The sequence below is a fragment of the Coptis chinensis genome, chromosome 3 (genome assembly GCF_015680905.1).
Source record: "Coptis chinensis isolate HL-2020 chromosome 3, ASM1568090v1, whole genome shotgun sequence".
Classification (NCBI taxonomy): domain Eukaryota; kingdom Viridiplantae; phylum Streptophyta; class Magnoliopsida; order Ranunculales; family Ranunculaceae; genus Coptis; species Coptis chinensis.
In genome coordinates, this window is record NC_141458.1 from 35,870,973 (window position 1) to 35,886,388 (window position 15,416).

General features: G+C 34.6%; 1 protein-coding gene and 1 long non-coding RNA gene across 2 annotated transcripts; one reads left to right on the plus strand and one right to left on the minus strand.

Moving 5' to 3' along the window:
* Window positions 1-4,201: 4,201 nt before the first annotated feature.
* On the minus strand, window positions 4,202-5,773 carry LOC147509382 (putative ribosome biogenesis protein C8F11.04). Its single transcript, XM_086601700.1, has one exon. The coding sequence runs from the start codon at window positions 5,724-5,726 to the stop codon at window positions 4,446-4,448; it is 1,281 nt and encodes a 426-aa protein (XP_086457826.1). The 5' UTR covers window positions 5,727-5,773; the 3' UTR covers window positions 4,202-4,445.
* A 173-nt stretch (window positions 5,774-5,946) lies between these two features.
* Window positions 5,947-7,946, plus strand: LOC147509383 (uncharacterized). The gene is made up of 2 exons (XR_015216547.1): window positions 5,947-6,099; window positions 7,604-7,946. It is a non-coding gene; the product is annotated as an uncharacterized LOC147509383 (long non-coding RNA).
* Window positions 7,947-15,416: the final 7,470 nt, after the last annotated feature.

Consider the following 15,416-nt stretch of genomic DNA (forward strand, 5'->3'; position numbering starts at 1 on the left):
CTGCAAGCGTCACAAAGCCGTAACTGGGAAGATGCAAATTTGATGATCTATTTAATTGAGAAGAAGTAATTTTACACTACAAAATCTATTATGTAGTTTGGTTTGTAGTTTGACCACCTCTCACACTACAAAACAAAGGGCGATTTGGTACACGGAGTCCAGCAACTGGATGTCTGGATGGATTAATTCAGAGCACCAATAACGAAGTTTCTGCAACATACATGCAATAATAATAAATAAAAAGAAAACAGTTGAAATTGAATATGTGATCTGATCTTTGAGGTCATCTAAAAGAACTTGAACTTACTTATATGCAAACTTTCTGTTATTGTGAAAAAACCTACACCATTGAGCATTTGAGCAAGGCCAATATTGGACTGACAAGAGACCTTAGGACGTTCTAAGTCTAGGGATTTGGGAAAAATAAAACCACTCCTGCCCTCTCAAGTAAAACGACTTCAATACAATATAGTGGTATAGATATATCAAACGAGGCTCCTAGTGATGAAGTTTCACACTTTCACCTCATAATGTTCCTCAAATCCAACACACCTTAGTAAGTCATAGGTTGAAAGTCCTGACAAAAACTTCTTGATGAATTTAGCAAGTCCTCAGTTCAGAATTAACATAACCATTGTTGATCAAACCTACCAAAGATCAGCACTCGAATAACTTACCACCTAGAAATAATCTCTCTTTCAAGCTAACCCTAAGTTAAGGAAAAGTTTCAAGAAAAATGTGCACGCTGTAATCTGGATCTGTTAATCATTAGTAAACCCTGTAGACTTTTCTACGTAGAGAATTTGGAGTAAGACGAACTGTCTAAAAACCCAAAAGAGCCTAACCTTGAGACCACAAAACTGTTGGAGATCCCCATTCCCTCCTACTATTTTGATTTCTCGCACCTGCTCTCCTCATTCTGGTTTGAAATACAAAAAAATGATACTAAAGGCAATGGCAGAGAGATTAAAACTTACTCTATAATTTCCTTAAGCATCTGCTTAGAACAACTGCCATTTCAAGTCAGAGAGTGAGGACAGAGAAATTAATTTAGGTTTACCTACATTCTAATATTAGGTCCCATTTTTGTCTAAACATCAACCGAAGTATCCAATAGGAACAAAGTTCCTGATGGTGAAGATAAAATTTTCACCTGTGTCAAGTATGGACCATAGAGGGGTGTATTTTAATGACTTTTGGACCCAATACTTCCCTTAACAACATTTTCAACCTCAATTCATCCACATTCCCACAAAACATTTCCCTCCAAGTGGACATTAACAAATATATTGTCCTTCTCCTCCCTCTATTTCTCTTTGCAATTTTTCTTTTTCTTTTCCTCTCACTTTCCTGTTTTTTCTCAACTCTCGCAGTCTATCTCTTCATGTTCTCTGTCTCCTGCACTCTCTCACTATTAAACCAACAGACCTCTTCCTGGTTCCACGACAACACATGTAACAACTCTGATTGCTTGTTAGACGCTGGAAAGACCCTTCCAAAAAAGAGAACTTACAGAAATTCCAGTTCATAACTTTGAGCCAGCCTTCCCTAAGTAAGAAGAATTTCCAGCACATCAAATGTTTATTTACGCCAAGAACAATATTCACCAAAACAATAGGGATATTGGCAACAATGCCAGCCCCATAACAAGCAATTGACAGACTATGATGTGAGCACTAGAATTTAACATCTCCACATATAGGCTGATTTACAGCCACGGCACTGAGACAAGGATTCATATACTCTCCAACTGGGCAAGGGCAATAATGCAAATGGGTGCTGAAATTGTCCTACTTTGCTTTCTTCCAGCATACTCACATTCAGATTATTGTCATCGATCATATCCAGAAATGATGTTCTGAACAATACAAAAGGATAAACTAAATAAAGCAAATACTGAGTTCTAAGTTCTAACAATATTCCTTAAGGACTTGAGGCATGATCACAAACCAGCCTTTTATTTTCTGATATGCAGAGTTTATTAGATACCAGCTATGTAACATTGACACAGCATATTCTCAAAATCAGATTGACTCATAGATATTCGTGTTGCTATGGAATCAAAGACTCGCCTAGGCCAATCGTCTTAGCTCTAGGCTCAACCCAAGTGCCTCCTACCTAATTTCTCCTAGGCCCATTGCCTATCCCCAGGCTAGGCTCACTTCCAGCGCCTAGAATCTGTGTCTTTAATTACGGATCTTCCTCGGAAGATTCTATATAACCAATATCTAGTACTGCAATAACGGATTATCAGTATACTATGATCTAATAAAATCTTCCTGAGGTGTCAGGTATCAAATCATTTAAAGTCCAGGCATTTGCCATTAGGTATTAGCAGAAAGAAGTGATCAATATTTTCAGGCTCCTTGCTAAATATTTTGTCAAGTAATCTGGGCTCCATTAAGTGAAGATTGACAATGTGAAACATATCGAATACCACTTTACTGTAATTCTTTGGAGTTCTACTATGTACTAACAACAGCACACATAACAGTCTGTAAATCACATTCCCCTTTCTTCCAATTAGGAGGAACTAGCTCCTTTGCATCATAATAGATGGGAATTGAATTAAACACACAAGCAAAAGCACAACTAAACATCCAACAGAAAAACAACATGAATATATTAGAGTCTAACATCTTCCAGTCACTCAACAACCATTATTTCGTATCTGACACCTCCAAGACTTCCAATCTTCCTAAAAATAACTACCAAGTGGCATAACCTTCACTTCCACTATTGATTGCTGTGCAAATCTCTTGTTTAAATTCCTGCAATTCTACTTACACAGGCACAGAACAAGTGGGGTCATCTTCCACTGGATCTTCAGATAAGGAGTATAAGCATGTAAATATCATCTTTCATATAACCCAAATACTTTACTGGGCAATTACATTCATCAAAATTCAGAGATTTTTGGCGAACTAGGAATTGGTTTGGGGTAAAGCAAATTAAATCATCGATTCAGTCTATGACGTTAACCAAAAGAAAAAGATGGCCTATTCAAAGAACAGATGAATCTTATAGAGGTTTACCAGACTCTCAACTCTCAAGTGCACATATTTTCAAATTCTCGTTTCCATCTTCATCTTTTGATGGGTAAAAGATATTAAATCGATATAAACATGAGATTAACATCAATACCAAAAGAAACAGGCAAGGACTATTAACAAAGGACCACCTGTCCGATGTACATCGACGTACCCCACCTAAAGAGCATAATTACAGCCTTACAGGTAACTAAGACAAGAAAAGATATTGAACAGAAACGAAAAAGATAGCAAATCCTAAGTAACACCTTGAAATGGAGATTTTTTTCCATCTTGAATTACGCTTAAGCTGATTATCCCATGCTTGTAGAGATCCAAACCTAAATTCTTTCTTTAAGTTTCCACTGTGAACAATGTGTGCCCCAGTTTGTTAGTTATAGACTAGCTAACAAATTTTCCTTTACTTAGAGATACCTATTTCATAAGTTTCTTTCTCTTACTCAAATGCTACTCAAAGCCAGATCTTAAAAATTTATAGCTTAAGACCATTTTCTGTGTTGTGAGCTTTAATCCTCCCATGTAGGACTTTATTAAGATTCGTTTGTCGATGTGCAGCTATCAGTACACAGGTAAATTATGAAATAAATAGAACAATTGATAGGATAAATTACATTACTGTCAGTCAAGCCTTGGGTGGTTGACCCCATGTTTTACAATCAGTTCCCATCTTCAGCTAGGGAAGGAACTGTAAACGTGGAGTTAAACTAGGAGAAGGTCTACCAATCACGATAGCTTAGAAGGAACTATGATGCACCTCAAGAAGGTTCTGCATCTTACCAGGATGTAAACCATGCAGGGCCATTAGAAGAAAGCTACAGACGGAGGTCACTCAGAGTCTTACAGCATCGTCTCCTGTAAATAATACTAGGAAATATCAACATTACCAGAATTCTACTCTAAAGGATTCTCCAGTCTTCCTTGTTAAGACACTATATAACCAAAACCTACTATTGCAATAACGGATCTTCCTCGGAAGATTCTATATAACCAATATCTAGTACTGCAATAACGGATTAGCAGTAAACTAGGATCTAATAAAATCTTCCTGAGGTCTCAGGTATCAAATCATTTCAAGTCCAGGCATTTGCCATTAGGTATTAGCAGAAAGAAGTGATCAATTATACTTCAGTAAAGGTCATTGGAAATGCTAATTGATACCAAAAAAACAAATTTCCTCTTGATTGAAAACATGCATAACTGACTCAATTGTCTTCAAACTTAGCACTCGCTAAAATAAAAATGTAGCACAACACTCTATTAAGTAACAACATAAATAACTTAAAACAAATCAGCAACGGAGTTAAAAAAAATAACCATACTTCATGGATGGGCAATAACATTCCTCTGCGAAACGCTATCTCAAGCAACTGCACCATAAATATACAGCTAGCTTGGTTAGATTCGCTTGCTCTTCGTACTCTTCAATTTAATACCTCCACTATCAGTTTTTCCAACTTTAATCTTCTTTTTCCTTTTCAAGTCACTGGGAACTGATACGTCGCCAACTGCTTCATCATCCATTTCCTGTTCTCCCCCGTTACTATCTGAAGCAACCACATTTTTCTTCTTCTTCTTCGCAGCTTCTCCCTTCTTCAGTTTGGGAGTTTTCTTCAGCTGTTTCTCGTAATTAACCTCCTTAAGAACCAACTCCATTTGTGCGCTCTCCGACTTCTTCCTCTTTTTATCCAAAACTTCAACAAGGGCATTAACATTGATCTCATCATCCTCATCATCACTCAGCACATCATCCAACATTTCGTCAACATTGTTATCCAAATACTGAATTTCATGAATCCTCCCCTTCTTCCCCTTCTTCAACTTCATACTCTTCCTAGACTTCTCCCCTTCCTTCTCCGACTCACCTTGACTATCAACATCCATCTTCTCCTCTCTCTTCTCAACACCCGCAATCTTCATCCCAATATCAGGCACAGTCTGATAAACCGGTAAAGCCAAAGACTCTGATAACTTCAAATGAAGTGACCTAACATTCCCCCACTTCTTCGGAACAATCTCAACAATCCCCTTAACAGCAGCAACCACATTATCAACAATCTCATTCCTCTCCTGCGACACCTTCCCAATTTTAATAACACTACAAGTCCCCGTCCGTAAATAAAACAATGCGGCCTCACACGCCCCCTTAATCTGTTCCTTCCAATTCTTATGCGACAAATCCACAGGTATGGGTATCTTCTTTTTCTTAAAAAACTCCTTCCCTAATTGCCTAGGAAGTAACGGTATTATCCGTTTATCCGCGAAAAACATATCATATGAAGTACATAACTTTCTTTTGGCTTCAAAGGGCTTATAATCAGATTTCAACTTACTAAACTTAAGTACTTTACTAACAGGTATGTTTTCAGCTTGTACCTTTTTTTTAGCAGCTTCAGAAGTAAGTGAAAACTTAGTCTTAGACCTATCATCAATTATAAGACATAACTCCTCGGAAGAATCAAAGGGGTGGAAGGGAGAAGGTAAAGGAATCTTGTAAGGGTTAGTTCTGCCTTTGGATGGGATTTTTTTAAGTGTTAGGATTAAGTAAATGAAGTCATCATGTTCTAGTAATTGAGCTTTTTGATTCTTGGCTTGGGATTTGTTATATTTGAGTAGTGCGTCTACTGCTTTGCCTATTGTTGTGGGATTGAGATCTGATGATGGGTCTTCAAGTGCCATGTTCAAATTTTGGTGGAGAAAATATTAGGGTTTTAGAGAGGTTTAAAGTGGGCGTCAGAGTTAGAAGTTAGAACCCTAAAACGGGCCCAATTTAGTTTCAGAAGTCCAAAGGCCCAATTCGGGACTACTGTTTAAAATATTCTGGTCCCTACTCCTCTTGTAGTACAGAACATAATCATAACGTTTGCATGGATCTCATATTAGAATCTCAAAAAATCTATATGTTTTTGTCTATCTCTGTCTCTCTCTAGATTCGTGCCTTTGAAAAACTGAGAAGCAAAAACCTTTCATTCATTCTCAAGCAGACACAAAGCCCTTCTTAAACCCACTGACAAGCAGACAGAACACACTCTCTTCTCTCTATTACATAGGGGTTTGTTTCTCATTTTCTCTTCCCCTTCTCTTTGCTGACCGTGTTTTGCTCTCCTTTGGTGTTCACATATTTTTTTCTTGTTACTTTGTTTGTTTTTCAGTCTTGGGGTGTGTTTATTTTGGGCTAGTTTTAAGTTTATGTTTGTTAGTAGATATAGATCTTTCTTTGATTTGTTGGAATCTATGCTTTGGGGTACTATTATTGCTCTGTTTTTCATTGAGAGAAAAGAATGGGATAATAAGCTGACTTTCAGTTAGATTATACTAGCCAAGTTACATGATCTTAACTTTTGTACTATGAACTCTTAATATATAAGTAGAAGAAATGTCTTGCGGTTGCTCTATTCGTTAATGTTTAGGACATTTGTTTACTTATTATTGAGCTAGTAATGGAGATTGTTCCCGGAGGTATAGCATAGGGAACTTATAAGTGTAAAATATTTTATTTGTAGCTTAGTGAAATTGCGCTTAGCCTGTCAACGACTCAAAAGTATCTAGGAAAGATTGTCTTTGAGAACCATAGGAAAGTTCATGCTTTTCAATGCATTTTTATTTCCATTTCATGATCATATTCAGAGAGTTACGTTGTAAACTTTATGCTAGCTTTTAAATGGTATAGGTAGGGGTTAATCCAAATTTTGGAGATTTGTGAACTTTTCTCTTAGTTTCGTAACTTGATCCAAAATTATGTGCCTGAGAGATGGAAAAGATGATCTAGTTTATTTGGAGTTTCAAAATTATTTGGCTGTTGATTGAATTGTCAATAAAATCATATGCCATACTATGAAGACTAGCATTCGATTTGTTGATTTTCAATAGTTCACTTTGGCTATCTAAAAGTGTGTAACTGTGGAGACACAAGCATCCGCTTTTTACCATGAGCAGGACTCTTAGGGTTTAGGATTCTTACGAGTTACATGTGTGTTTTAAGATTTGAAAATGTATGTATATTCTAGATGGTAGATGAAACTTCGAATTTCCTTATGACCATTTTGGTAGGCTTTATAAAGTGTCCTGCGCACTTAGGATAGGGTATGTAGGGTGGAGACTATATCCCAATTATTATTAGAAAGTAGAGTACATGTTTTGAGGATCTGGGACATGCTCGTAGTGCCTTGAATATCTGCATCATATCTTACAGTAAAGATCATATAACATTTATTTAGATAAGTCTTTTATGATTTTCATCTTTATGCTCTTCACCTGATTGTACGCAATATTCCTGAAATGTATCTGACCAAACATCTTACAACATCGTGTCTGTAATCCAGCGCGTAAGACATACTAAGCATGCTTCCAAACACAGCCATACAGTTTGTCCCTTTATCACAAAAGGAAAGAAAGGAAAAAGAAAAGAATGATTACCCACCTTTTTACGGATTTTGTGAATCAGTAAACTCTTGTAGGAACTCATTTTCCGTTCTATATAGAATTAGATACGCGTTTACATTGGATTTTATTCGGAGTCTTGTTTTGTTTGCTCACATTATCTATCTTATTGCCAGGTTCGGAGAGGCCAGAAATGCTTATTTTAAGGATTATACGTGGTGGCCGCAGGGTTTTACATGAGAGGATGTTGCTGCAGTTTTAGCACTATTCGAATACATGAACCGGTAACTATACCATGTTTGAAGTAGGGAATGAAGCCATTGGTCCGTTTAGCACCATATATAGACATTGAATCTAGTGGATGAAGCTACTCTGTACTCTTTTTGTGTCATCTAACTTTTTTGCTGCCTTATGCTTCCTGCACCTCCACTATCACGAAATTCCTCCTATAATCCTAAAATTGTTGAAAAGTATGAGAAATGCTAGTAGTGATCTATCTGAACTGTTTCCTTCTCGCAAGTTGGCAATTTTTTTTAGCGTAAGATGGATATGATCAAATTCATTGTGGTGTCCAGTCCAAACGGTACAGTGATATATGTGGTTGAATACACATTCCGTGGTGCCTTTGATTCGATGACTACATTAGATATTACTTCTCTTGTCTGCACTCTGCACACACTGATTCAAATCATTTTTTTTTAAATAATGAGAAAATGTTGTACGAGAGGTGAACCCAGAGGTGTATGATGAACTATGGATTGGTAAATAAAAGATAGCTTTCCTTCGTCTTATATTGCATGTTTGCATCCCAATTCTAGGCATGTATGAACTATCTTTATAGCTCTAGCCATATCTCTGTTGTTCAGCTATAGGCCTGTAGTGTTAGGTTCCAACTTACCAGGTTAGCTCTTGAGGCCTGAAACTGTAAATCAAACCTAAAACAGAAGAAATATGAAATTCTAATATTTTCTCGAGTGAGTGCGTGACTGACTTCCATGTCCCATGTAAGGCAAAAACTAATGTCACGGTCCCTGGGTGGTTTGAATGTCTGATGCAGCGACGGTTTGAAATATTCTTGTTGAATATTCCCACGTAGGCATCACTTTCGGGAGTCATAAGTGTTGGGATATTTGTCCTTTACAAAAGCCAATGAACATTTATTATTTATACATAATGATTAAATACACAAATCTTATTAGAGCATCTCTAGGTGGTGGTAGCATACTCTTCAAATTTGAAGAATGCTACTACAGAATCTGATAGCAAATTCGACCAATCAGGTGGTAAACGAAATTATAAAATTCATTGGGGAAACTATAGCCAAGTCTTAATGTCGTAACGACATTACCATTTGTATGCCCCAAATTCAAAAAAAAACTCACGCGCTATTTAATGTCGCACAAAATTGAAAAAATTAAAAAAAAAAATAACTGGCGACATTAGTAGTGGCGCGGATCCAATACCTTGGCGCTGGTGCTAGTCAAAGTCAAAAAAACTTGGGGCGACATAAAAATGGCGACATTACTAATTCAAGATCCGCATCCAAATTGTCAAATTCGCGAACAAGAATGCGAACAAAGCGGTGTCGACCACGAATCGACCACCTAGAGTTGGAATTCCGAGAAATTCCGACGCATTTCTTCAAATTTGAAGAATGCGACTACGGATACGTCCACCTAGAGATGCTCTTATTATGCATATTGGTGAACTAATATCATACGATGAAACTATAAGTTCTATAAGTAATAGAATTATTACAATCAAGCATATAAAGAGTTATGTGCGGGAGATTTGATTGTATCTATTTATGGTATTTGTTACTAACGGATCCTATATTGTGTTTGGCAGACCCCAAAAACAAAAATAATTATTACAAGTGTGTTATTGGTCCCAAAAAGTTGTTTTGTGTTGGACACCTTCCAAACCAACGTGAATTTCACTGTTTGTTGCAAACTAGCAATATTTTCAGCTCTTCTCTTCTCTTCCACCATTCTAAACCTTAACCCATGAAAACTATATTCTCCTAAACGACATGGTCAAGAGGCCAAAAAACAGAACTTTATATTTTTTCAAAGTTCAAATCCTAAACGACATGGCCACACCGGTAAGTTTTTTTCTAAGTCCAAATTTCAATTGATATGGCCACATCGTTTTGGACTCAGTCCAGACGATGTGACCAGACCGTTTGGTTTGCACAACGAACGACTTAGCCAGGTCGTTTAAGCCTAGGGTGTTCGAATTTTCTCATTCAGCCACTGTGCACATGCATATTCAGCCCTAGTGTTTAATGTTAGTGTTAGGATATAGTTTTCATGGTTTAAGGTTTAGGATGGTGGAAGAGAAAAGAAGAGAAGGGCTAAAAAGGTAGCAAATTTGCAACAAGTGAAATTCACGTTGGTTTGGGAGGTGCCTAACACAAAACAACTTTTTGGGACCAATGACACACTTGTAATAATTATTTTTGTTTTTGGGGTCTGCCCAACACAATATGGGGTCCGGCAGTAACATGACCTCTATTTATTTAGAATGCTCACAGTTAGGGGTGAAGTCGGACGCTTCACTTATAAGAGCATCTCTAGGTGGTAGTATAACCTGTCTTTTTCTTCATATTTGAAGGGAAAGTTCGGAATATCTCGGAATTCCATCTCTAGGTGGTAGTATAACCGGTCACATTATCTGCTTGTTCGCATTCTTACTCGCAAATTTGGCAATTTGGATGCGGATGCGGAGCGACATTGGTAATGTCGCGCGCCATTGCAAATGTCGCCTTTTTTTTTTTTTTTTGACTTTGACCAGCACCACGCATCAGTGGTACTGTCGCGCGCTACTCCTAATGTCGCGTGGGTTGTTTTGGAATTGTACATGGGCAACACTCCAACTGTTGCGCGACAGTGATAATGTCGCGTGGGTTGTTTCAAGATAATTGAATTTGCGACCATCTAGAGTTGGTCGAAATTTGCGACCAGCTTCTTCAAAAAAATTCTTCAAATTTGAAGAGTATACTACTATCACCTAGAGATGCTCTAAGACTGTAATATACATAACTACTATATGATATATGATAGGATGATGATATCTCAATCATTTGAGTATGACTCTAGGTTTGTATATTGGTGTAGTCACATGACTGACACTGAGGGGGATCAAAGTGAGAACATACTATAAATTTGCTGTTAAGGTTAGTGTACAAATCTCACTCTACCAATTAATCCCTAAACTTGAGGAATTGTGAAAATTCATTGTGTCTCAAATTTATTACTTTGAGACGTTAAAAAGTAATGGTCTATTCATAGACTTGATTTGACGTTTTGGGTAATGAATGTAGGACGTCTTGAATCACGAATTTTAATAAAGAATCTACCACTCTACGGAGTTATGTATTAGGAAATTGTGACATAACTAATTGAGCTCAAACCTGGCCGGTATAAGAAATAGTTTATTAATGCTCAATTGATGGTGAATGTCATATTGGGTCAATTAAACATGAGTGTGACAGTGAATAACATATTCCCAATGGTCTAATTGTGAATACAAGTGAAGTGGAGGGACTTAGATATAATTAATAGTAGGAAATGACTTTCTTGAAAGTTCTAGGGGCCTTATTGTAAATATGGATTTGTTAATGGGCACTTTCGATATCAAAGAGATATATATTAAAAGTGTTTTAGTATATCAAGTATGAGTACAAGTCCAGATAAGAGTCCCATACGACATAAGACTTGGAATCCTAAGTGGATCCCACTACACACTTACCTATTATCAAAGTTTTTTTTATATAATAGAATGACTTTTTGGTGAAATGGACCATTAGTGTTTTTAGCAAAAGTACATCTACTATCTATATACTAAAGTAGAGACCTTTAAAGGAGGATTTTCTCTCTCCTATGTGGCACTCTAATATGAGAGTTAGCCTTTTTTCTATCATATGTGACACTCTAATATGAAAGATAGTATTTTTTAATAGCCTACAATCCCATTATTATGGAACATCTTTGGAGAGTTTGAGTGTATTTTTAATTCCTATATTTGGAGAGTTTGGGTGTATTTCCAATTCTTATATATTTGATCAAATAAAAAAAAATTACTAAAAAAAATAGGTAATTTGTAGAAGGTAATTTTCTATTACTACGAATCAAACACTTTTAGTGTTCCAATTCTTATATATTTGATCAAATAAAAAAAATTGCTAAAAAATAGGTGATTTGTAGAAAAAATAGGTGATTTGTATAAACTAATTTTATATTACAAATCATACAATTTTCGTGATCTATGATAAAACACCGACTTATTTCGAATATATCCTTAACATGGCCTCAAAACATAGTTAAAAACAATTATACAAAATATATAATAGAAAATAAAAAAAAATTACAAACAAAGCAATAATGACAAATATTTTTAAAATATATATATCTTGAATGAAACTAACGACAAAAAACAATTAATGGGGAACGGAAAACTGGATGCAAATGCATCGAACTAACCTCAAATAATATTTAACGGGAAATCGAAAACTGAATGCAAATGCAAACATTAAACTAATCTTAAAATGTAATTAATAGAAAATCGGAATACGGATACAACTGTATTAAACTAACCTCAAAGAATAATTAATGGAAAATCAAAACTTGGATACAAATACATCAAAAAATTATTGTCGAAAAATCAGAAACTGGATGCAAATGCATTGAGCTCACCCTCAAAGATTAAATTAACGGAAAATCGGAAACTGGATACAACTGCATTGAACTAACCTCAAAGAAAAATTAATTATAAATTGGGAACATTATGCAAATGCGTGGAACTAATCTTAAAAACTAATTAATGGGAAATCGGAAACCGGATGCAACTGCATTGAACTAATCTCAAAAAATATATTGGATGCAAAACCTCAAGAAATAATTAACGGAAAATCGGAAACTGGATGCAAACTCATTGAACTAACCTCAAACAATAATTAACGAAAAATCGGAAACTAGATGCAAATGCAACTTTATCAAATAATAAATACGAGAAATCAGAAACTAGATGCAAATGTATTAAACTAATATAACATAATAATTAACGGAAAATCAGAAACTGGATGCAAATGCATTGAACTTACCTCAAAGAACAATTAATAGAAAATTGGGAATTTGATGCAAATGTATTGAGCTAACCGAAAAAAATAATTAACGATAAATCAGAAACTGGATGCAACTGCATTGAACTGATCTCCAAAAATAAATAACGGGAATTGAAAATTTGATGCAACTGTATTGAACTAACCTTAAAATATAAATAACGGAAAATCAGAAACTAGATGCAAATGCATTAAACTAACCTCAAAACATAGTTGGGTTATATATTGTGGGAATGTCTCGATAAGTATAGTTTTGCATTTAAAATGATGTTTATCTTATCTCTCAAGTAGCTTCAATATATATGAACTTCGCCTTATTAAGCAATCTCACAAAACTTCAATCAAACTTCTATTATTAAACAAAAAAATGAAGTTGAAGGATTTTATCAAAGGTGAGTTATTTTTTTTTAATGAAGAGTGAGGTTTTCATGTTATAAGAAATTTGGTTGAGTGATCAATATAATATTAATATATAATAGTTATGCATATTTGCAAATATTTTTTAGAATAATTAATATAACAACACCCGTTCGTAGATAATCTTTGAAGATTCCACATAGTGAGTCATGCATAATTTAAATAATAATTAACGAGAAATAGGAAACTGGATAATTTTCGATGATCCCACATAGTAAATTAAGCATAATTTACTTTTTATGTCATGTTTGCAAGGACACTACAAATGGATCAGTAGAAGTTGGTATTACACACCACATTGGATAATTATAAGGAGATCGGAAACTGGATTCAAATACATAACTGAGCTCAAGGAGTAATTAACGGGAAATCATAAACTTTATGCAAATTGCATTAAACTAACGACAGAGAGTAACTAACGGAAAATTAGAAATTGAATGCAAATCCTTGAAAAATATTTAACGGAAAATCGGAAACGGTATGCAAATACATCAAACAAACTTCAAATAATAATTAATGGAAAACTGAAAACTGGATACAAATGCATTGAACTTAACTCAAAAAATAATTAACATAAAATCAAAAATCGAATGCAACTGCATTGAACTAACCTCATAGAATAATTGGTGGGAAATCGAAAACTAATTGCAAATGCATTGAAATAACCTCAAAGAATAGTTAACGGGAAATCAGAAACCAAATATAATTATATCGAACTAACCTCAAAGCATAAATAATCAGAAACTAGATGCAGATGTATTAAACTAACCTTAAAGAGTTATTAACGGGAAATCGGAAACTGGATCCAAATGCAATGAACTAATCTCAAAGACTAATTAATGAAACATTAAAAAATGGATGAAACTACACTGAACTAACCTAAATGAATAATTAACGGAAAATTATAAATTTGATGTAACTGCATTGAACTAACCTCAAAAAATAATTAACAGGAAATCATAAACTTGATACAAATGCATTGAACTAACCTCAAAGAACAATTAACATAAAATCGAAAATTATATGCAACTGCATTGAACTAACCTCAAAGAATAATTAACGGAAAACCAAAAACTGGATGCAATTGCATTAAACTAAAATCAGAGATTAATTAACGGAAAATCAAAAATTGGATGCAAATGCATTGAAATAACATAAAAAAATGGTTAACTAGAAATCGGAAGTCGGATGTAACTGCATCGCACTGATTTCAAAGTATAAATATCCACTTTTTTAGCCTTCTCATATGAGTAATTACAATTAATTAGGAACCCAAAATGAAAGTGAGTTTATACAAACAAACTCTTACATGTATGCAAACTGTATAGAAATTGTAAACTATCGAACTAACCTAGAAAAACAATTAACGAAAAATAAAAAACTGGATGTAAATATATTGAACTAACCTCAAAGAGTAATTAACGGGAGATTGGAACTTGGATGCAAATGCAATGAACTAATCTCAAAGACTAATTAATGAAACATCGAAAACTAGATGCAACTGTACGTACTGAATTAACCTTAATGAATAACTAACGGGAAATCATAAAGTGGATGTAATTGCACTGAACTAACCTCAAATAATAATTAACGGGAAATCGAAAACTTGATGAAACTGCATTGTACTAACCTCAAAGAATAATTAATGAGAAATTAGAAATGGGATGCAACGTACTACATTAAACTAACCTCAAAGAATAATTAATGGAAAATCAGAAACTTGATGCAAATGCATTGAACTAATAACTCGAAAACATATTTGTATTTTATGTATGGGGAATAAATGTCTCGACAAATATAGTTTTGCATTTTAAGTAGTGTTTATTATAATTTTTTTTATTGTGATTGGGAATACCTTGTTATTCAAGTAGCTTCAATATTATCTTCGCCACATTAGGCATTCTCACAAAACTTCAATCAAACTTCTATTATTAAACCTAACAAAAAAAAAAAAAAAGTCGAATAGTTTTATCAAGGTTTGGTGCTTCCTTTTTATAGAGAGTGGTGCAAGAAATTTAAATGAGTAATTAATATAATTTTCATATCTCATAACTATGCATAGTTGCTAATATTTTTTAGAATAATTTAATATAACGACACCCGTTCGTAGGACACGTGCATATGATAAATCTTTTCAAGTGGGAGTAGTGTATTCTTTGAGGATATGGAAACAATCAATCTGTTTTAGTGATTTGTACATATTAGTACGTAAGCCGAACGGTGATGATTTACCGCTAAATCACCATAAATCTAATAAAACTATTATACAAGCTAGATTGAGTTTAAAATAATTCTATTTGAAAATTACAGATTAATATTCTAAACCACAAAGTGAATAGGCTATCTCAATTTGATCCCTTAGTTTCCAAGTACTTATGCACCATAATCATTTGCTCATTAATGTATTTTGAGTTTATTTTCAATAAAAATATATTCGATTCAAAAATTTG

Bases quoted from the DNA above. Each gene is read 5' to 3' on its own strand.
- LOC147509382 (XM_086601700.1), bottom strand. From the start codon at position 5,726: ATGGCACTTGAAGACCCATCATCAGATCTCAATCCCACAACAATAGGC.